At 49.0% G+C, this 21840-nt stretch overlaps 1 protein-coding gene across 8 annotated transcripts; it reads right to left on the bottom strand.

The window, feature by feature from the left end:
* Positions 1-1012: 1012 nt before the first annotated feature.
* STMN4 (stathmin 4) lies at positions 1013-21505 on the bottom strand. 8 transcript variants are annotated; one of them, XM_055295801.2, is made up of 8 exons: positions 21398-21505; positions 8552-8642; positions 7237-7332; positions 6516-6596; positions 5893-6101; positions 4654-4845; positions 3909-3962; positions 1013-1615 (listed from the first exon to the last, which is right to left on the bottom strand). In XM_055295801.2, exons 2-7 carry the CDS (start codon positions 8562-8564, stop codon positions 3942-3944), a joined length of 612 nt encoding a protein of 203 aa, XP_055151776.1. In that variant the 5' UTR covers positions 8565-8642; positions 21398-21505; the 3' UTR covers positions 1013-1615; positions 3909-3941. The 8 variants fall into 8 exon arrangements, with proteins under 8 accessions (XP_055151776.1, XP_055151779.1, XP_055151775.1 ...); XM_055295804.2 differs by lacking the exon at positions 6516-6596; XM_055295800.2 differs by lacking the exon at positions 3909-3962.
* Positions 21506-21840: the final 335 nt, after the last annotated feature.

The raw sequence follows: 21840 nt of genomic DNA on the forward strand, positions 1-21840 counted from the left end.
CTTACAGTACCACCAGTGAGAAGGGAAAAAAAAAGGCTATACCAAAGGGTTTATTTGCAAAGCTGTAAAAGACTACACAGTGTGCAGAGCAGAGTGGGAAGAGGTCCTGGGACCTGGTTAACACAGGCAGCTCCTGCACTCATGTTTGCAGGGGAAGGGAGGAGGAGAGCTTTTTTTCCAGCCATGGTTCAGTGTCCTGGAGACCAAGACTGCTGGGTCTGGATGCCTCCTTTGCCTTCTACTAGCAAACACTTTATTTCCTTGCTCGCATTTTCTAATCTACCTAGAATCTCAAACCCCCAAAGCATGGAGGACTTCTGCTATGGTGTGAATGTTGCTGTCTACCCCAATTCACAGGTTGAACCCTAATCCCAACACTACAGAATTAAGAGATAGGGCCTTAAGAGGTGAGATCATGAGGACTCCACCTTCATGAATGGGATTAGTGCCTTAAAGAAAAGGCTTGAGGAAGTCCTTTTGCCCTTCCCTTCTGCCATGTGAGGATGCAGCAAAAAGGCATCATCTTTGAAGCAGATGGCAAGCCCTCACCAGACACTGAATCTGCTGGTGCCTTGATATTGGAATTCCCAGCCTCCAAAACTGTGAGCAATCAATTTCTGTTATCAATTACTTAGTCTAAGGTATTTTGTTATAGCAGTCTGAACGGTTGTGACTAAGACAACTTCCTTCTTACAATGCATCTTGGGGACCATATTAGGATGTCAGTTCATTGAAAGGAAGATTGACTTTCTTTTCTCATCAATTTAGTGCATGCTATCCAATAAAGATTAGCCCACCAAAGGGATTTTAAAAAAACAGAAGAGAAAACCTTTCAATTATGCCAAAGGCTGGCATGATTCAACCCACCTCACCCAGGCTCCAGATGCTTGAATGGCAAAATTAAGGAAGCAAAGGGGCATCTGCCATCAGATGGATGAAAGCCAGGTTTCGAGGACTTTTTAACAATTACCCAAAGGACACATTTGGGAAATAAAGAACTGGACACTTGGAGTCAATGTTTCATTGGTCATGATGATCAAAAAATGATGGTTCACACACACACACAGACCTCATCCCACCTGCTGCAGGGCGGAAGCAACACCTCTGGTCTTCACACCCCCTCTGGCTGTGTTCTCTGGTGCGCCCTGCAGCCGCTGCCCCACACAGGACTCTGTCCTTCACCCTGAAGTTCTACTGCCCTGGTTTTCATCTCTCCTCAACATGGTGCCTGGAGGCTCAATGTCCAGATAGAGATGTGAAAATCTGATCTGCACCGGGCAGGGTTGCAACGTCCTTGAGTTCTTCTCCATCTCCCTTTCCCAAACTCTCTCCTCTCCCCTCTCCCACCCCGTCATTGTTCCCCGGAAACAAATAGGATGGCTTCACTGGTCAATTCTTAACATGTACAAACACCAAAAGCAGAGGAAACGCCCCTTGGCCACCCCCCTCCCCCCAAACCCCAGTGCTGGGAGCGCAGCCGGCGGGCGAGACTGCCTGGAACGTGGAGCTGCTGGAGCTGTCCGGCTGACCTGGAAAGTTCTTTGGCCTCTGGGCTTTACCTGGAGGCCTCTTCCTTCAGCTCCTTGTTTTTCCGCACCTCCTCGGCGTGCTTGTCCTGGAAAGGAAGGGAGGGAAAAGGGCAGGTCACACAAGGCTGCCCAGGGACAAAAAGGGAGGCCAAGGGGCAAGAGAACCAAAAGCAAAGAGTGGCCACCACAGGCAGTGAAGAGCTGTGTCTGCGAAGGTGTCCCGAGAAGGGCAGAAGGTGGCAGGTAAGGCTGGCAGGAGGCAGGGGGTGAGCCTACTGGTGCTGCCCCAGTGAGCTCAGGGTTCTGTGGGTGTCAAACTGCGGCAGGGGCCCACCTTACAGTGACCCTGGGCCCCCCCGGCCTCTCCCTCCCTCACCTGGCCATTCTGTGGTTTGGATTAGATCGTTTGGCTTGACTTAATATAAGGAGCTGCTGGGGGTAGTTTGTGCCAGAGGAGCAGGCAGAACAGACAGGCCTCACTGCAAGCATCCCCTACAAATCACATGCACCTGCCTACTGCTTCTAGTTATCATCCATCTCCTGTGTGAGAATTGCCTTAACCATCTTGGTGAAAGATGAGGACTCCTTGATTTTCCTTTGTTATTATTTAAACAAAAATAGAGATGGGATCTTGCTATGTTGCCCAGGCTGTTCTCTAACTCCTGGCCTCAAAAGACCCTCCCATCTCTGTCTCCCAAAGTGCCGGGATTACAGATGTGAGCCCCTGTGCCCAGGTGTGGAGTCTTAAAGTGCAAATCGACAGAATAATTTTGAAAATGTTGCCCAACTACAAAAAGTGGACTTTCTTACACCTATCATAAGAGAACCTTCTTTTATTTCACAGGGTAGTGTAGCCAAAAGATAGTATCTGCCTTCCAAGGCCCATCTGCGGGAGGATCTTGGCCGGCTCACTTCTCCAACCAGGCCTCAGTCCTCTGATCTTTAAAGAGAACGGCATAGACAGGAGGTCTTTCGCCCCTCAAGTTCTGTGATGTTTAGTGTTCACCTGCTCACTGTGCAGATTGCTGGGTTCTCTATTAGACGTGGCTTTCCTGTGAGCAGGGACCACATCTTCTCTTCTACTATGGTGCCTTACACATGGCAAGCACTCAACAAATGTTGTCCCTCCCAGAGCCTGGCACTGTCACATCCAGATGACAGAATCATCCTGAAGTAGACCCATCGAGGCATCCAGGTTTTCAGGATAAACTATAAACTACAAATCTGTCCCTGCAGCCACCCTAGAACTTTCTGTGGCCTAGGAGTGAGGAGTGGTGTGCGCAGGGCAGGGGTTCCCAAACTTTGGTACGTATCAGTATGACGTAGGAAGCACCATCCCTAGACAGCCAGGGTTAGTGTTCTGGGGAAGGATCCAAGTATCTGTATTTTTTTATTTTATACCAAGCAAGTCTGGTACATGGGGTCAGTGACCCACACAAACACTGGCATGGCAGGCACTGTTGAAGGTATCCCTGGCCTGGTGCGCAGGTGGACAGGGCAGAAAACATACACCCAACTCTCACCCAACCTCCTGCCTCCACCAGTGGGTAAAGGGGAGTAGGGGCCGATGTCCCAAAGGGATGCTGCCCCCTCAAATGTCTGCTTTGACATCATACCTCTTTGAGTCTACCCGACCTCCACAGCCATCACTCTACAATACGGACCTTTCCAGTCTCTCTGCCTCTGAATCTACCTCCATTCTTGGGTGAGCTCACTGGGCAGAGCCCTAGGTTCTGCAATTGCTTTCCTTGGCCTCCAAAGTCTCTCTCTTGATGACAACAGGCTGGCAGGACAATCACAGGCTAGTCTCCCTGAACCACTTGGACTTGGAGCCAAAGAGCTGGCTGCTAGTCCTAGCTCCACTGCTTATTAGTTTTGTGACCCTGGGCAAGTCATTTGACCTTTGTTGACATACTTTTCTCATCTGCAAAATAAGGATAACACCTGTCCAGCTTGCCTCAGGGACTTGTTGTGAGGATAATGTCAAGAGGAAATGAAAGTATTTTGCAAAGAGTCTTTCAAGTGCTATATCCTGGGTCGAGCCTCAGTGATTTGTTTTGGGTCTGGCCTCAGGGCCATGCCCATCTTAGCCCAACCCCAGGTTTTTGTTAAGAGTTTGCTCCAAGTCATCCCTCCATAACTGGAGAAGCCTGAGGGCCGACCCAGATCACCTCCCTCCCATGTGACGCTTGGTGGAGGCCCTGCCAAGCTTTGCAGGCTGGTGCTTCAGAGCACAGGGGCTGCCTCATGCTGGCCAGCTCCAGGGCCTATGCAACATTCAGACACCTCGTGAAGAAACCAGATCCTTCTAGGACCTGTTGCCAAGGGCCTGAGACTCTAGATGGATGGGCAGGAAGGAGCGGGGACCACGCTGCTCACCATGGGACGAGGCCACCGATCAGGTCCCGGGAGTCACCGCGCAGCAGGCGGTTCCTGGAAATAAAACACAGAGCTGGAGCTCTCCCAGGAGCTGCAGGAGAAACTGGGGCGGCCTTGGGACTCAGGAAATTAGGGCAGCGTGTTCTCAGCAGAACGGGCCGGTATTCTGCTGACACACAGAACCAACCCCGGCCTCATGTTTCTCATATTTAGGTGACACCGTTCCATTTATTGACAAAAGGCAACATATTGGAAAGACCTGTGACTCACTGGGTCTGTGTCCAGAGGTTTAGAGAGAATCATGTTTCCTGCTCAGTGGGAATCTCAGCTCATCATACCCGTGACTTAGAGCCAAGAGCTCAAGAAAGCATCTTTCCTTCCATCAAATCAGTCCATTCAGGGATGAAGCTAGGAATGCATACCTGCTTGTCTATCTCTACTCGTTTGTATTAGACAGGCTTCTTCTAGAAAATCAGACATATACCCTCCCTAAGGCAATGAAGGATTTTAATTGTGTAACTGTGCAGAATATCCCCCAAGGAAACCCTGAGTCTGGTTCCTGTTTCTTGCCTCTGACTTCCCTGATCATCCTTCAGAACTCTCTAAGGATCCTGCCTAAGAAAAAGATCCTGATTTTTGCCCAAGGCTGCTTCCTCCCTGAGATGATCAGTAGGTCCCCTCATACTTGCTGTAGAAGGAAAACAGCATGTCCCAGGAACCTCCTCTCTAGCCAGGGACCCCTCACCTTCTCTTGCAGCCGTTCCAACATGGCGGCGAGGTGGGCCTCCCTGTTCTCCTTGTTGGATTCCATCTTCTGGGCCAGTTTTTCCTTAGCCATCTTGATGAAGTTGTTGTTTTCCTCAATGGCTTTTTGGATCACCTCTCTCTCATGTTCCCGTTTCTCTGCTAGGTGTTTCAGGAGCTCCGCTTCCTGGTACTGGGGAAGCATAAAGGCAGAAGGAGGCCCTTCACAGTGAGTGTGCCAGGGTTTATTTTCACCATCGTGGCTGAAAAGCTGTACACTCAGAACACTCGCCTCCCTGGGCCTGGTCCCCAGCCCATTAGCAGGAAGCAAGGACACTTCCTAAATTCTCCCCACCACTTTCAGAGCCTTCCACATTCTTTGATTTTTTTTTCCCAGCCTTTTCCTAAATACCTTCATGGCCCTTTTGCTCATTGCCATCATTCATTCATTCATTCATTCATTCATTCATTCACAAACACCAAATGATCTTATGCTATGTGCCAGGCACTGGTCTAACAGCTTGGGGTAAAAAAAAGTCTCACAGAGATAAGACATATATAAATCACTAAAATCCAGACTAGTGTAGACATATGCCCTAAGGTGTAGACAGGATACACTGAAGGAATTCACGATAGGGGATTATTTTTTTTTGAAAGATGAAGAATAACCTTTCCCTAAATCCTTAGTATTTGTCAGTCTTATTTTTGCCACCGTGCATATAGGGCCACCTCTTGGAGGAACGTAGTGCAATGTCCTATCCCCCTAACTAAACTGTGAGCTGCGAGAGGCCAAGGGTGTTTAGTTCTTTTTTTTTTTTTTTTGAGACAGAGTCTCGCTCTCTTGCCCAGGCTGGAGTGCAGTGGCGCAATCTCGGCTCACTGCAAGCTCCGCCTCCCAGGTTCACGCCATTCTCCTGCCTCAGCCTCCCGAGTAGCTGGGACTACAGGTGCCCGCCACCACGCCCGGCTAATTTTTTTTTTTTGCATTTTTAGTAGAGACGGGGTTTCACCGTGGTCTCGATCTCCTGACCTCGTGATCCGCCCGCCTCGGCCTCCCAAGGGTGTTTAGTTCTTTATTTCCCTCAATGGTGCCTCATTCTCCACCACACACTCGGGAGATGCTCCCTAAATATTGCGGATTGGTGATGAGCTTACCCCCAGCTCAGGTCCACCACCTGTCTTCTCCACCTGCCTCCCCTGTATGCTGAGAGGGAGGAAAGAAGGAAAGGGCAGCATTTACCTTCCTTCGCTCCTCAGCCGCTTCTAGTTTCTTCTGGATCTCTTCCAGGGATGGGTCTCGCCGCCTGGGCAGGGAGGCGTTGAACTCGGGCACCCCATCAAAGGAGGGTGGCTTCAGGATGACTTCAAAGGACTGGCCCGAGGTGCATTTGTTCAGCTCGATGACTTCCATGTCGGAAATGACACACCAATTCAGGTCCACCGTGTCTGCTACAGAGGGCAGAGAAGGGGCTGCTCACGTCCTGAAGAATGCACAGGCACCCAGCAAGCACGCGGCACATGCACACGGGAGTAGGAGAGCTGGGGCCCCAAGCAAGCTGGAGACTGGGGTCTGGCTCAGTCCTGCACCCTAGTACCTAAGGGCGATGGCCTCTGACGGGGCTGAAGGAGTTTGTAGCAACAGTGAGGCTTCAGCCCCCAAGAATAGGGGGCCCCAGGGAATGTGATTTCCTACGACACTGGCTGCTTTTGCCTTTGCTTCCCCCACCAGCCTCCTCTGACTGCTGAGCTGCTCAATTTATCGTCTGTGGTGACAGGCCGGGGTGCGTTTCAGCCCCCGCCCACCCCCGGCCGCTGCCCATCTGACGCTTGGCCTGCGGAATCCCTCCGCTGCCTCCCTCCTACCCTGCGCTCTTCTTTCTCTCCAGTCAGCACTGTCTTTCCGCTGGCTTTCATCCTTCCTCCTACACTGTCTCCCACACAAGCCTAGACAGAAAAAACAACCTCAGGTCATCCGAGCATGCCTGTTCCTTGGTGCCAGACCAAACCAAACCCATCCCTGCTTCTAACCAGGACATTAGGAGGTGACCTGGTCCCCGAGCACCCCTGGTGAGGACGTGGCCACCCAGTGCTCCCTGCTGGTGTCTTGGGGCTGTCCCGACTACAGGCCGCACACAGCATGGCTGCCACAGAACCTCCTCTTCCCACCTCTGGACTCTCCCAGAGCATTCTCTACCCTTCCCAGAGGAGACCTGTTGACCTGGAAACTGACTCACATCGTCTCATCTTCTCTTCTGGTCTAGATGTTCCCCACAGGCAGAATCTCTGTCTCGCTCACCTTTGCATACCCCCCCAGTCTCGATTTGCTGGATGCGTGCACAGAGGTGACAAGATCGAGTGTACTCTGGGGGCGCCTGATGCAGACCTTCATGGCCTCCCCCTAGTGCCCAGGCTGCACCACTGCAGCTCAGACCCTCAGGCTCACCCGCTGTGATTTCATCGGCACTGGGAAGGAAACTGTGTCTCGGGAGGAGAGATTCACTGAGCTGGGGTCGGGGTGCAGGACCCATGAGGACAGGACACAGGGCCCCCCGCCCCTCATTTTCCTGGCTGAGCCTTCACTGACCTTCATATTTGTAGGACGACTTATTCAGGGGATCGGCCAGGAAGCAGGAACAGAACAAGGACACCAGCGGGAGCTCCTTCATCTTCTCTTTGTAGGCTGCGGAAATACCCAGTCAGGTGAGGATGGCGCCTCTCCTAGCCTCAGAAGCCAGCGTGCCCGCGGGTCTGGGACTCTGAGCAGCCCAGGGTTCCACAACGGCACTCAAACCACGCAGACACACGCCAAGGCTGGGGATCTAGGGCTTTTGCCCTGAGCTGTGCTGTTCAGGATCCCTGTGTGGGATTTGAACCCACTCCTGTCTCCTATGGAAACCTAAGCCTTCCGGAGCATCAGATCCTTCTCCACAGTATGTCTCCTCCCCTTGCAGAACAGAAAGCAAAATGCGCTCATGGAAAGGTCCCAAGCACCAGTGCCTCAGCTCTCCATCCCCCAACATCTGCCCCAGGACATTCCGATTCTTTTTCTCCAGGACACAGCAGACCCACACTCCATTCTACTCCAAATACCTGGCAGCGCTGGCCTGCAGGGTTAAGGAGCTGGATAGGAGGGGACGGTCCTCACCACCATCCCTCTGGTCTGCCCCTCATAAAGTCAGGCTGTGAGCCTTCTCTGATCTTCCCAACACAGTGCACAGAGCCTGGGGGTTGCTGGTGTCCCCAAAAGCTGGAGCATATCCCCGCCACCCTCTAGTCTATCTGTCTTTGGGATGTCAGGGGCCAGAGCTGCCCTGGCTCCTGCAAGTCCCTCCCCTCACCACCTTGGGGCCCGTGTGTCTGGCTGCTCAGGCTGCAGCCCTTAGCTGACCCCCAGCACAGCGCAGGTGTTTCCCCCATCCTCATTTCCTTGTACAATTTTTTGTTGAGATGAGGGTCTCAATATGTTGCCCAGGCTGGACCCAAACTCCTGGGCTCAAGCGATCCTTGTGCCTCAGACTCCTGATATTGGGGACTATAGGCATATGCCACTACACCTGGCTTCCTTTTACAGATTTGAAAATATGTGAAACTGCAAAAAATAATACGTAGGCATCATAAAAACTTAAAAAAAAAATGCTTATACATATGAGCAAAAGGAAGAAAATCTCAGCTGTGACACACCCCCCACCACTTGCTCAACTTGTCGCCTGTGGTGACAGGCAGTGGTGTGCCTCCTGCCACTGCCTGCACGCCCCCAAGCCTCCCATCACTACCTGCACCCCCCCCCAACACCCCATGTGCTTCCTGCCAGCTGTGTGCTTCCCTGCTTCTGTGAGTCCATGTTGGGTGAGGGCAGGGGGAATAGCCTATGCCCCATCACACATGGTTTTTGTACCTACCAGCAAGGGTCATGTTTCTGGGATCTGGTGGCTGAATCTAGCTGAAAGTTACAGAGGGGGTCTGTCACCAGCTCGGGATGCTGTCACCAACCTGAGAAAAGGGGAGGACAGGATTTTATCAACGATGGATTAGACAGGTTATTCTCATAAGAAAGGTCTTTATACACTGGGGAGGAAATCTCAGGGGTACCTCATTTGTTCTTCCTCCAGGCCCTCTCCTCACCAACTCTCCCTGGGGGTCCCCCACCCTGACCTCCCTCCCACATGATGCTAAACAAGCTCAGATTCCATGCACTAATGATACTTCATAATTGGCTTTCCAGTCTCAAGCCCCCCAGCGCATGCAAGCATGGGTTTCCCAAAAACGTATGGATCAAGGGGTGCTCATCTCTCTCCCTCCATAGCTCAAGAATCTGGCCCAATTCAAGGGTTAGGGTGAGAGGCAAATCCTCCTGCATAATCAGCTGGGAGGCATTCATAAAATAACTGTGTGTCCTGAACTTCTCCCCGCACATGCCCCAGAAGTCTTTGGGCCAATTCTGATATGGGATGAGAGCGAATTGGACATAGGATGTTAACAGGCCTCTTCAGACACTCTCACCTGCCCTTTCCCAAGACGACTGACCTAAGCTGTGTTTGACCCTATTTAAGACAATCCGGGACACAGGAAAGAAAAACATTAAGGAATCATGTCATCTTCACAGGGCCAGCCAGCACACCACCAGAAATCAGCATGAGGAATTGCTGTGGGACACAGAGATAGGGCTCCACACCCCCAGCATGAGCCAGGGGAGGGACCTGGGAGGGGTCCCTGGTGTCGGTAGCACCTGAGCGGTGCCTTGAAGGATGAGTTAGAATCAGACAGGAGCTGGCAGGAGGGCATTCAGCAAGGGAACATCACGGCCAACGGTCAGGGTGAGAACGCCACTCAGTGTCCATGGGATCAGGTCAAGCTGGTTGACACTAGACCAGAAAGTGGGAAGAAGAGGGGGCGAGGCAGGAGACAAAACAGGAGAGTCAGGGAAGGAGCATATCTGGGAGGATCAGAGGGGTGGAGGTGATGGGAGCCCAGGAAGGCTACTACCAAGAGAGTGAGGAGCAGCCAGCAGTGAGTGGCCATCCTCAGGACCATTTGATCCTTGGTCACCCTCTGTGGTCACTGTGCCAGGGGAGGGTGGCGAGAGCCAGCAGGCTCACTGCCTGCATCCTCGCCAGCCAAAGAGATTCTGAGACCCTCTTCAAGCCCCTTGCCTTTCTGTGCTGGCTGGGGACTGGCAGGAGGAGGCAATGGGGCAGTGAACTCAGCTCTGGCTTTAGGGCTAGATCAGTGTGGGGTCAAATACAAGCATCACCTCTCTTACCAGCTCTCGCTAGTCTCTTTCTCCATCTTAATCCTGCGCAGAGCTGTACAAACTAAATGAGAAAAACCCATGCATAGCATCCAGCAGACAGGAAGCGCTGAATAAATGTTAGTCTCTTTGCCCTGTCTTTTGCATCAGGACAGCTATCAGGTGCCACATGCCTGCTTCAGAGCCATTACCTCTGGCCCTGCAAGTAAGGACTGTTGTTTCCATGTGCGGATGAGGAAACTTGAGGCTCAGAGGGTTTATGTGCCTGCTCAGGGCGATGTGGCTAGCAAGTTAGAGTGCCCATTTGAACCGAGGTCCAGCTGGACTTAAAGTGCTTTGTTCTCCTTGTTCTTGTTGTTGTGCTTTGGAGCCAGAGGCCCCTGTCATTGTAGCACAATGGGTCTTCTCTCTGCAGAACTAAGCGGATCCTGATGGCACCAGTGAGTCCCTGAACAGAGAGGCAGGCCTGGTGCCTGCATGTGACTTCCCTGGTCATGACACCCCATCCCACAGTCTCTGCTCATGGCCAGGCTGACTGACAAGTCACTGGCAGAGTGAGTAAGCCCTTGCCAGAGAGGCAGTGGCCTTGGACTTCTACCTGGGGAAAGGATCAGAAGTGGAAGCCCGAATAGGTGGAGGGGAGGCAGAGAGGGATGCCTGAGAAAGAAAGCAGACGGAGTAGAAGCAGGCAGTTGGAGTCATGGAATGTGCCCCCAGCCAGAGCTAGAAATGATGATAGGACCCTGTGCTCAGGGGGCACTCGGCATCCACCACATTATCCTAGTCTAACTTTGCATGAAGCTGGCTTAGGCTGACAAGACAGGCACCATCAGCTTTGCTTTCAGATGAAGAACCTGGGGTTCGGAGAAGTTAAGACGCTTGCCTGAGGTCACACAGCTCTAAGGGTGCAGAGCTGGGTCTAGTCTCCAGGTCTCTCGACTTGTAAGCTCTTCCATTGTAACCAGTGGAAGAACTAGATACACACTAATGCTTCCTCTATGGTCCTGAGGACTCGCAGAAAGCCAGCCTGGCCTGGGGATATGAGTTGACTTTAGAATATGTGGTAAGCGCGTTCTACATGGAAGGAAATGGGCTAGGAGTTTTAGGAACACAGAGAAGGTCAGAAAGCCAGAAAAGGAAAATCAGGGCAGGAAATGAGATGTTGTAGAGGTGGGCAGAGGTATGCATGGTCATGGTCAAGGGATTTGCAATGGAGACCTCTCAGTGTTAAAAATGTGTGCTTACTGAGGAGCTGCTATGTGACAAACTCACTTTAATTTTCATAATAGCCTCATAAGGTAGGAATTACTATCCGCATTTTATAGAGAATGAAATCGAGGCTCAGGGAAGCTAAGTGCCTTTTCAAGGCCATTCAGTACAGTAGGTTAAATAATGTCCCCTACATGCATACATCCTCATCCTAACCCCTACAGCCTGAGAATGTGAGCTTATTTGGAAAAAAGGGCTTAATGAAGGATCTCAAGAAGAGATCATTCCTGCTTGCCTGAGAAAGCCTTAAACCCAATGGCAAGTGTCCTTATAAGAGAGACTGAGAGAAAACAGAAGGCCACGTGCAGACGGAGGCAGAGATGGAAGTAAGGCAGCCACAAGCCAAGGAACTTTGGGGGCCGCCAGAACCTGCAGGAGACAAGTACAGATCCTCCCCTGGAATCTTCAGCAGAGCTCAGTCCACTGACATCTCAGCTTTGAACTTCCAGCCTCCTGGTTAGTGGTAATGTGATGCAGTAACCCCCAGGAAACTAATATCCTCAGGAAGTAACAAAGCCAGGGCTCAAACCCATGGTTTTTTTCACCTCAGGTACCAACATTCATACATGGGCTGATTTGTTCCTGAAGATGATCTATGTTGCCGAGTGTGGTGCCTCATGCCTGTAATCCCAGCACTTTGGGAGGCTGAGGTGGGCAATCATTTTGAGGTCAGGAGTTTGAGACCAGCCTGGCCAACATGGTGAAACCTCATCTCTACTAAAAATACAAAAATTAGTCAGGCATGGTGGCACATGCCTGTAATCTCACCTACTAGGGAAGCTGAAGCAGGAGAATCACTTGAGCCTGGCAGGCGAAGGTTGCAGTGGGCCGAGATCGCGCCACTGAACTCCAGCCTGGACAAGAGAACGAGACTTTGTCTCAAAAAAAAAAAAAAAAAAAAAAAGATGACCTATATACTTGTGCCTGTGGGTCCATGGGGCCCTTATAAATCCTCATGCCAATAGTCACATCATTTCTGTTGCACTCAAGATCCAAAAGATATGCCCAGGGGACATTCTGAGAAAGGACACAGAAGATAAAAAGGTGGAAAGCAGGGGGCACAGCAATGAAAGGAGTCTTTGCCACTGGGTGGCGCCAGCCATGGCAGGAAACCCAACTTTATCCCTAATAACCTGTGGCATCTGTGCCCAGTGGGGCCGGTCACATGTGCCTCCCCAGCACCTGGCCTAGGTGTGTGATGCTAGGTTGGCTTGTGGAGTTTGTTAAATGGCAGTGGTCATGTTATCATGCCACAGCAAAATACAGCCTGCAGTGGAGCGAGGGCCACCAAACGTCTCCTGGAACTGTCAAAGAAGGACAGTAAGGGTGTTATGCCCAAGGTCAGAGCACACAGAGTGCCAGGGATTCAGGTGGGCATGATGAAGATGAAGAGATAATAGAGGCCATAGGAAGCATGAGGCAAGGAGTCCAAATCCTCCATGGGAGATTCTATCCAAGACATCAGCCAGCAGAGCAATGTAAGGCAAAACCCAGTGCAGAAGCAAACCTCCATCCCCATCCCTCAGAGGCTCCTTATGTGTTTTCTGTTAGATGAAAGCCAATCCTAGCCCTTCAACTGCCCCTAAGGAAGACCAGGAAATTCATCGCACCCAGCAGCAACAAAGATCAAAGGAGCCCCACACGGAAGGTCAATGTGGCAGTCATTCAGCCAATATCCAGAACCAGAGCTAGAGCTCACGATGGCAGGCCCTCCAGCTCCTGCCTGGTGGTCACTGTCAAGCACTTCTGATGGACACAAACTGGTTGGTCAAGAGCCAAGGTCTCCCTGGGCAGCTGAGCCCCTGTGCTGGCAGGGATTGATCCAGTGGAGCAGGTGGAGAGAGGACTCAATTTATCTATTTATTTATTTAGTAAATTCTGTGCCAAGCCCTCTGCTAGATCTTCAGATGGCAAAGGTTTGAGTGTGGCCTCATCCTGAGGCCATAAGAGAGACTGAGGCTGTGATGAGGTTACTATGCAATTGAGGTTCTGCATTGCCTATCACCTTGAAATGACTTTGAACCTGACTGTGTGCCGGGGATGTGGATTGGGTTTACTCAGGAACACAGGAGGCCCACTGGGCTGCATGCAGGGTGCAGTGGGACAGAATGCTAGAATAGGAACTGGAAGATTGCAGAGACCTCCGGACCAGCGAAGGACTTTGTGCTTTATCTCCCACCCAGTAGGAAGCCACCAACATCTTTTGAATGAAGGGAGAAGGGAACAGTGATGCTGATAATAATAGCAATAATAACAACTACCATTCTTGGGCAGGAAAGGCACAGCTGTTATCTCATCTTTCTATTAGGTTCTTTGGGAATGAGGACATTGAATTTCAGCAGTTAAGTAAATTATACCATCACACAGGTAGGTAGGGGCAGAGCTGGGATTTGAGTCCTCATGTGTTTCATTGGAAAGCCTCTCTGTCTTTAGGTTCTGCTGAGAGTGTAAAAAGATTCATCTGGCAGCATTCGTTTGGGGAAAAATTAGGAGGCATAGGCTGGAAGCCAAATAGCAGCAGTCTGGGTACAAAGTGTGGGTTGGACCTGCTGGATTGAGTTCCACTCTGAAGTTTTCACATCTCACCCAGCACTATTTTTCCATTTACAAACTGATCCATACATTTCCCCCAGCACCAGCATCTAAGAGTCTGTACAGAAAAGCAAGGAACCAGAGCTTTTTGTTGATGGCTTGAACCATTAGCATAATTGTTAAGAAATAAATCAGTGGGTGATAACCCCCCCCAAGCACAGAGCCAGCCGTAAGGAAACACGGAATGAGTAAGTTTTGACTGGAGGCAGACATAGCTGAGAGTGAAGTTGTAGGCTGTTGACTGAGGAGAGATCTCATGGTGAGACAGTGGGGAGAAGAAGGTGGTTAAAGTGAAGAGATCAGAGCCCTCGATTTCACCCAGAACATTTGAATGTCAGAGATGGAGAGAACAGGCAATCACAAGCCCGTGGTTCTCAACTCAGTGCAGTCTCACTCCCGGGAACTACATGGGACTTTTCAATGGTCATGAGACTGAGGATGCTACAGGCATTTAGTGGGCAGGGGCTGGGGAGTCTAAACGTCTTGCATTGTATACATCAGTTCCACACAATAAACAACTGTCCCTTCCAAAATGCCAATAGCCTCCTTCCTGGGGACCAAAGATTCTGAGGTCACACAGAGAACTCCTGGCAGAGATGGGATGGATTCCAGTGTCAATGCCCTTCTCCTTTATACTTATTCCTTCTCTGCCCCCAAACACCATCCTGGATGAGAGCGGACAGCCCACATGGTCACCAGAGCAGCTTTGAATGAGAAGATGGATACATAGAAGGGAGACCCCAGCAGGGCACTTTCATGCAGCCCACACTTCCAGGCTTTCTGTAATTCAGCTGATGTCCAGGGGGCAAACAGAAAAGCACCAAGTTCTCAGATGACACGTGGCCACCTACTGGGTGTATGCCTGACCTCTTAGTGCCTCTGACTGCCCATACGACAGAGTGAACAAGCATTTTATTGGTCACTGTAATAAATGCCCCAAGAATGCTTGCAGGATGTGTCAAATTCCATCTGTCCTATTTTTGAGGGATAAGCAGATAATGCATGTCCCAGTGGCTTGAATAGAGTTGTACCTGGCAGGAGTTTCAGAAGACAAATCTAGAAACTCTGGCCAAGAATCAGGATGAATACCTCATGGTCGTGGGGGCAATGAATTCTGACTAAGATCCTCTAACCACAAGCAGTACAGGAAGGTGGTTCTTTAAGTCTGTGCCCTATTGCCAATCTTCTTCAAAATCCAGTTGAGGTTATATATTTACCCAAAATTAGCTGCATAAGCTATCTAAATGCCACATTTATTTGCTTTGGGATGGAATCATGTCAGCTCAGAACAGTGGCCCTGGTTATTTCATGCTGATCAAAAGGCTCTGATTGGCAGCCATGTGTCTTCTTTGGGTTCAAAATCAAAAGGAGATAAATTATTTTTTCATGAATGTGCTTTTCATTCTTTCTACAATATTTATTGAGTATTTAATTATGTGCCAAGCCCTCTGCTAGATCCTAAAATAACCACGGGAGTTTTTGTTGGTGGAAAAGTAAAACAGGTCCCTGGATGGGTATCTAGAGCCACTGGAACCTTTGGAGGCTCTGCAGATGCTCTGCGGGCCTCAGCAAGGTCTTCGGCGATAATGTGGACCTTACCATAAAGGGAGAAGGAGTGGGAATTAGAGCGCAGACCAAGAAGGAACCAGTGAGACCTACGGAGGGAAACTGGGCAAAACAGAACAGTGTGTGATTCACCAGGTCTGGGGAAACTGGCATTGTTTAATCACCTCTTAGGCTCTTGCTTCCAACAGCATCAAGAGGAAGAGAGGATGGGGACCTGGACAAAGGCAACTCCCAGAGGGTGCCCAATGGGCTTAGACTTCTAGGAAATAAGCACCTATGACAAAAGCAGAACTCTGAAGGCCTGAATCCGAGAAGTCCTTCTTCGCACCAACAGCTATGTCAAGAGGCAAGTCAGAGAAGGAAAATTAAGCTGGAAAAGTGACAGCCCTAAATAATCCACAATGATGGAATTTTCTGGGCAATTTTCATTTCCAATTTAATATATGCAGAAGCAGCCGGGTGCGATGGCTCATGCTTGTAATCCCAACACTTTGGGAGGCCGAGGCAGGCAAATCATGAGGTCAGGAGTTCGAGACCAGCCTGGCCAACATGGTGAAACCCCGTCTCTACTAAAAATACAAAAACTAGCCCAGCGGGGTGGTGCATGCCTGTAGTCTCAGTCCCAGCTACTTGGGAGGCTGCAGCAGGAGAATCATTTGAACACAGGAGGCGGAGGTTGCAGTGAGCTAAGATCATGCCACTGCACTTCAGCCTGGTTGACAGAGTGAGACTTCATCTCAAAAAAATACATACATACATATATGTGTGTGTGTGTGTGCGTGTGTGTGTGTGTACTAAATTAACTCATTTTCATATCAGCAGGGGACAAGCAATGAAACTTGTAGAAATTCCCAGAGGTCAAGCTCTCTGCCCATTCTGCAGTCTCAGAGTTAGTAGGAGCCATGGAGCTCTCCAGAGTTTCCATTCCTACCTCTGAGGAGGAGACAGGGAGCCCAAGAAGTGCCTTGCCTGAGATTTCAGAGAGAAGAGAGCCAAGCTTCTGGCCCACATTCAACTGCACTGACAGAAATTCCTTATCTTTTGCAATATTGCTCTTGTTTTCTTTGTTCTTTCGTTCTCCAATGCTTTGTAAATTTTACATATTACTTTTAATTGTAGCTTTATGTTAGAATCTTTTATGTCTATATTTCACTACATTAAGAATAAAGGAGTATCTAATGATTTTATTTGTGTGAGATGAGAGGTTTAGCAACAAACCGCTCTGTACAAACATGGTTTTGTCAGAATGATTAGGATTTTCAGTTCTGGATTATCGTTATTGAGTTCTTTCTTACATTATTCATTCAACAAATATTTATTGAGGATCTACTATGTGCATTATGCAAAGCACTAGGGATACAGTGATGATCTTACAAACACATCCCCTAGCCTCAAGATGTTTGACATTTGCACTTAGCTTTATAAATATGCCAATTATAACTAGACAATGGCTCTAAATTCTGGTGTTTTCTTTGCTTATGACCAACATTGATACCATGTGGGGTTTTTTTGTATTTGATTTCTTTAATTTGATAATTTTTTTGGTTAGCTAGAGTACTTCTTGGAGTAATTGCTTTTCAAAAAGGTATTTTTTTTTTTTTGAGACGGAGTCTTGCTCTGTCACCCAGGGTGGAGTTCAGTGGTGCAATCTTGGCTCACTGCAACCTCCACCTACCGGGTTCAAGTCATTCTCCTGCCTCAGCCTCCTGAGGAGCTGGAATTACATGCGTGCACCACCATGCCTGGCTAATTTTTGCATTTGCAGTAGAGATGAAATTTCACCATATTGGCCAGGCTGGTCTTGAATTCCTGACCTCAAGTGATTCGCCCACCTCAGCCTCCCAAAGTGTTGGGATTACAGGTGTAAGCCACTGTGCCTGGCCCATGGTATGTTTCTTAAGTCCTTACGCATCTGGTTTGATGGCAGGTGCAGATGCTAGACAACCCTCTCCAGGATCAATAGTTGAATTGTGTTTGTGTTGTGGGCAGACAGAGCCTGCCTGAAAGGTGCTATCCCCTATCCAACTCTTTCTGCATACTCAGTGTGAACTTTTCTCCCTCTAGTCTGGCTGTCTAGGCACAGACTCCCACATGGTCCACTGACACTCTGCTCATCCTCCCACTCTGGGTCTTTCATCCTAGATCCACGCTCAGCTCCTTTCTCTGGATTCATATTCTCCAGTTTGTTATCCAAACTCTCGAGTTGCCTAAAGCCCATCATGAATCAGGCCAACCAGCCCCAGGCTCCCGCCTTTTCTGATCTGTTCTGTTCTCCTGCCTCCCACCACCCGCCTCTGACAGCAGGACCCTAGGGGAGTGGACAGGCAGCTCTCAGTTTTAATTGATGGAAAGGCCAGCAAGCTTTGGGCTTCGGTGGGGAGGGATAGGTATGACTGTGTGTGTGTAGGGGATGGAGTGGGAGCACTCACATGTATGTGTGTGGGGGGGTGGGAGTATTCAGATGTGGAGGTTCATGTGTGTGTAGGGGATGGAGTGGGAGCACTCACGTGTGTGTAGGGGATGGACTGGGAGCACTCACATGTGTGTGTAGGGGGTGGGGTGGGAGCACTCGTGTGTGTGTAGGGGATGGAGTGGGAGCACTCACGTGTGTGTAGGGGATGGAGTGGGAGCACTCGTGTGTGTAGGGGGTGGGGTGGGGTGGGAGCACTCATGTGTGTGTAGGGGATGGAGTGGGAGTGTTCAGATGTGGGGGTTCATGTGTGTGCATGCATATGTAGGTGGGAAGGGCACAGGTGTGCATGTATTCATTTGTCTTCCTAGAGGGACTAGAGATGTAAAACTCTAGAAAAAAAAAAACAATTTTTAAATGGCAGGGAAGAATTTTTGGTATACATCCTTCCCTAAAGAAAAACAGAAAAGGTAACCTTTCCCAGGCTGTCACATCTCTGGATATAGCAAATGCTAATTTAATAAGCAAACCAAATTATACATGATGCATGTTTATTTCTCAAGCTTAAAAAAAACGGATTGGTTCCCTAAGTGGCATTACAAAAATTACGCTTTACATGTTGTATAATTCCCCAAAATTTCTATCCCTCCTCCCACAAAAGCAGTTTCATTTCTCCCCATCCGTGTCTTCAAAATCTCCGGGAACTCTATGTTTCCAAATGAGAATCTCCAGGTAAGTATGAAATAATATAAAGATATCAGAGGGGGCGGGGGAGAAAATCTGAAGGGTTCTTGAAAAATTAAGCCTTTCTTTGATTATGATCTTGATACTTAAATATCCTATTATTTAAAAGCAAGAACACAAAATATCTGAATTTTTCCAATCCTTCTATACAGTTGGTTTAATATAGACACAATTCTCCTCGTTTCTTTCTCTCTCTCTTACTTATCTAATTTCTTTGCCCCATGTTCCTTTTTCCTGCCCAAGTACCCTATTCTCTGAACCTCAGTTTGTCAATCTTTGTTGCTCTATTTTAAAAGTTATCAATCAGCCCACATCCCCCTACAGGAAAAATGTGGTTAAAATGGCCTAGTCCAGTAAAAGAAGATAGCCACTTGGACTTTGGGTTTCTTTTATTGAACCAAAGTGAAATCTAGCTATTAAGCAGCCATCCAAGTAAAAAGGCAGGACACTTCCACCATCCCTCCACCTCTAGTCGACAACCTGGCCACTAAGGACAATATAGACCAAACTTCTCTATCCTTGATAGGTCCTTTAGAATGAAATAACTCACTAAAGAAGGACAGCTTCCCATAAAAAAAAAAATATTTAGATTTAATTGCAACTTAAATGCACTTATTTTTTACCTGGGAATGGGGACACAGTGTACAACATGGATGAGCCTTGAGGACATTACACTCAGTGAAATAAGCCAATCATAAAAAGACAAGTACTGTATGATTCCACTTATCTGAGGTACCTAGAGGAGTTAAATTTATAGAGCAAGAATGTAGGATGGGATTTTCCAGGGGCTGGGGCACAGGAGAATGGGAAGTTAGTGTTTCATGGGTATGGAGTTTCAGTTTTGCAAGATGAAAAGAGTTCTGAAGATTGGATGCACAACAATGTAAATCTTAATACCACTGATTTGTACACTTAAAAATAGAATGGCAAATTCCATGTCATGTGTATTTACCACAGTTAAAAATTTGAAAAAAAGGTTGACTATCTATTGGGAGTTTTTCATAGGCTTGTAGTCTTAGGGTTAGGAGAGGTAATTAGAGGTCACTTAGCCTAATGTTTCTCAAACTTTTTTGACTGAAACCCACAAAAGGTGCTACATTTTATATTATGATCCAGTATGTATTTGTCATGATAAGGACATATACACACATATATGATTACGGATACAGACATATATGTACATTTGTACACACAAATATACACATAACTGATATGTAACTAAAGACAACATAGGAAGCATTAATTATCCCATTACATGAGATGTGCTCTAATTATTTTCTACTCTTGTTTCATTTTATTAAAACAAAATACCATTTATAATCCATAAATTGATTTCACAATGTACTAATGGGTCTCAGCCTTCAGTTAAAACACTAACCTAGACCAATCCCTAACATAATGCAAAAATCTCCTCCAAAGCCTCCCTGCTGGGTGGCCACGCAACTTCTGCTTGAATGCCTTCAGTTATAGGGAACTCACTCCCTACAGGGCAGTGTGCTCTGTGGTAGACCCATCTAGCACTTGCAGATCCTGCTCACTCCAGAGCTGTTCCAGGTGTGGCCTGGGTGGAGCTGAGAATGCCAGGAGGGCTGGGACCAGCTGACAGGTGCTCAGTGGTTTCCAAGAGGGGTGAAAGTACAGCTCCTAGCAGCAAAGTGGAGGGTTGGGGTGAGCCAGAGACTAGGGCAGCATTGCTGGGAGACTCTGGCTTCCTTTGGTGAAGCTGCTGATCAGACCTTTTCCCCTCTGCCTTCTTACTGCTCCAGCACTATGATTATTTCCTCATCTGAAGGATGATCTCATTCCCCTAGCACCCGCCTGTGGGAGAGGTTTCCTCCCCCTGGGAGGCGGGGGCTCAGCCTCAGGTTGAGACAGATTCCCTCATATTCCCTCTCAACCTCCCACCCATCCCTCGAGCCTCAGCAGGCCACCTCTGGCCGTCCCACCTTGTATTATCTTGGTCTTGAGACAGGGGTATCCCTTCCCAGGGTATTCAGACAAGGGCGCCTGAACATTCCTGACCTCTCCCTCCCACCCCCATACACACACACACACACGCACACACACACACACACAGCATTCTGGAGACCTGCTTACGTTCAGGACAAGACTCCACCACACCTGATTGTGTCTTCCTTGGAGAAATAAAGACGGCACCGCCAAGTGGGGACAGCTGGCCACTGGACATCAAAACCCTGGGTCCCAGGATGAGAAATGAATGATGCCTAAACTCCTGGCGAGCGTGGTGGGCTGAATAAGGAGGGGGGCTGGCCAGGGCCCCAGTCAAGGACCAGGGCGTGGCAGTTCTGGGTGTCTGCAGTTTTCAGCTTTGGAGCCAGCCACCTCTGGCCAGGTAGGATTAGGCTGACCTCAGGGTGGGGCGGGGCCAAGAGGAGGTGATGATCTCATTGCATCCTTAGAACCAAGAGAAAAAAGTAACCCGTACATAGAGCCGAAGGAAAAGATGGGTGACCAAAATGGGAATGGGAGACAAGAAAAGCTGTGTCTGAGGAAGAGAAGGTAAAAACACAGGAGAGCTTCCCACTTGAAAGGGATCTTCAGGTCACAGCCAGCTGCAGGGGCAGCCAGACTCGGCACAAAACCTTTCTCCTTAAGCAACAAAACATTTTTATGCAGAAATAACTCACCGTAGCATCTGACAATTCCCACCCATCCTGCCTCTCCTGAGCTCTGGAATAAAAGTGGCACCCGGAGCCCACCCTCACCCCTTGGCCGAGCGCCATTCTTTTTGCCTCACCCCCTTTCCCCCAAGATCTGACAAAGTTTAAATGATTGAGTAAAACCAAAGGTGACACAATAGGTGCTAGGCCCCTCGCTTCTCCCCACTGTACCTGCTGTCTTGTTTTTTCTTTTGCCTGAAAAGCCTCAAATTAGTTGCATTTTATTTCTACTTACGTGCAGTCCAGTTAGAAGCGAGCTGCTCTCTTCCTCACTCCCTCAATTAGTGGTACCCTGGGCTTCTCTCAACATCAGCACCACTGCTCGCTCTCGCCATGACATCACCTCCAAGCTCTGTGATTGGCCAGCAGTGGGTTGCTTGGCAATTGGACAGTCTCCTCTGGTGGAGCAGGGATTGCCTGAGTGAGTAACTCTTAGCAGGCCAGGGAGTGAAAGATGATGTCAGACAAAGAGCCTGCTTTCTCTGCTGCCTGTGGAGCTGGAGAACCAGAGGGGTGAGGGCGGAGAGGAAGAAAGAAAGAGGGAGTGGTACAGGGAAGGTTAGGGAGAAGCCACAGCTTGTGAGCTGGGGGTATAATGAATGATTTCCAGAATCTTTAGGTCCTTTAAATCTGGGGGTGAGAGAATATGGAATCCAGAGAAGAAATAAAAAAGAACAG

This window comes from Symphalangus syndactylus, chromosome 10 (genome assembly GCF_028878055.3).
Source record: "Symphalangus syndactylus isolate Jambi chromosome 10, NHGRI_mSymSyn1-v2.1_pri, whole genome shotgun sequence".
In the NCBI taxonomy this organism is placed as follows: Eukaryota; Metazoa; Chordata; class Mammalia; order Primates; family Hylobatidae; genus Symphalangus; species Symphalangus syndactylus.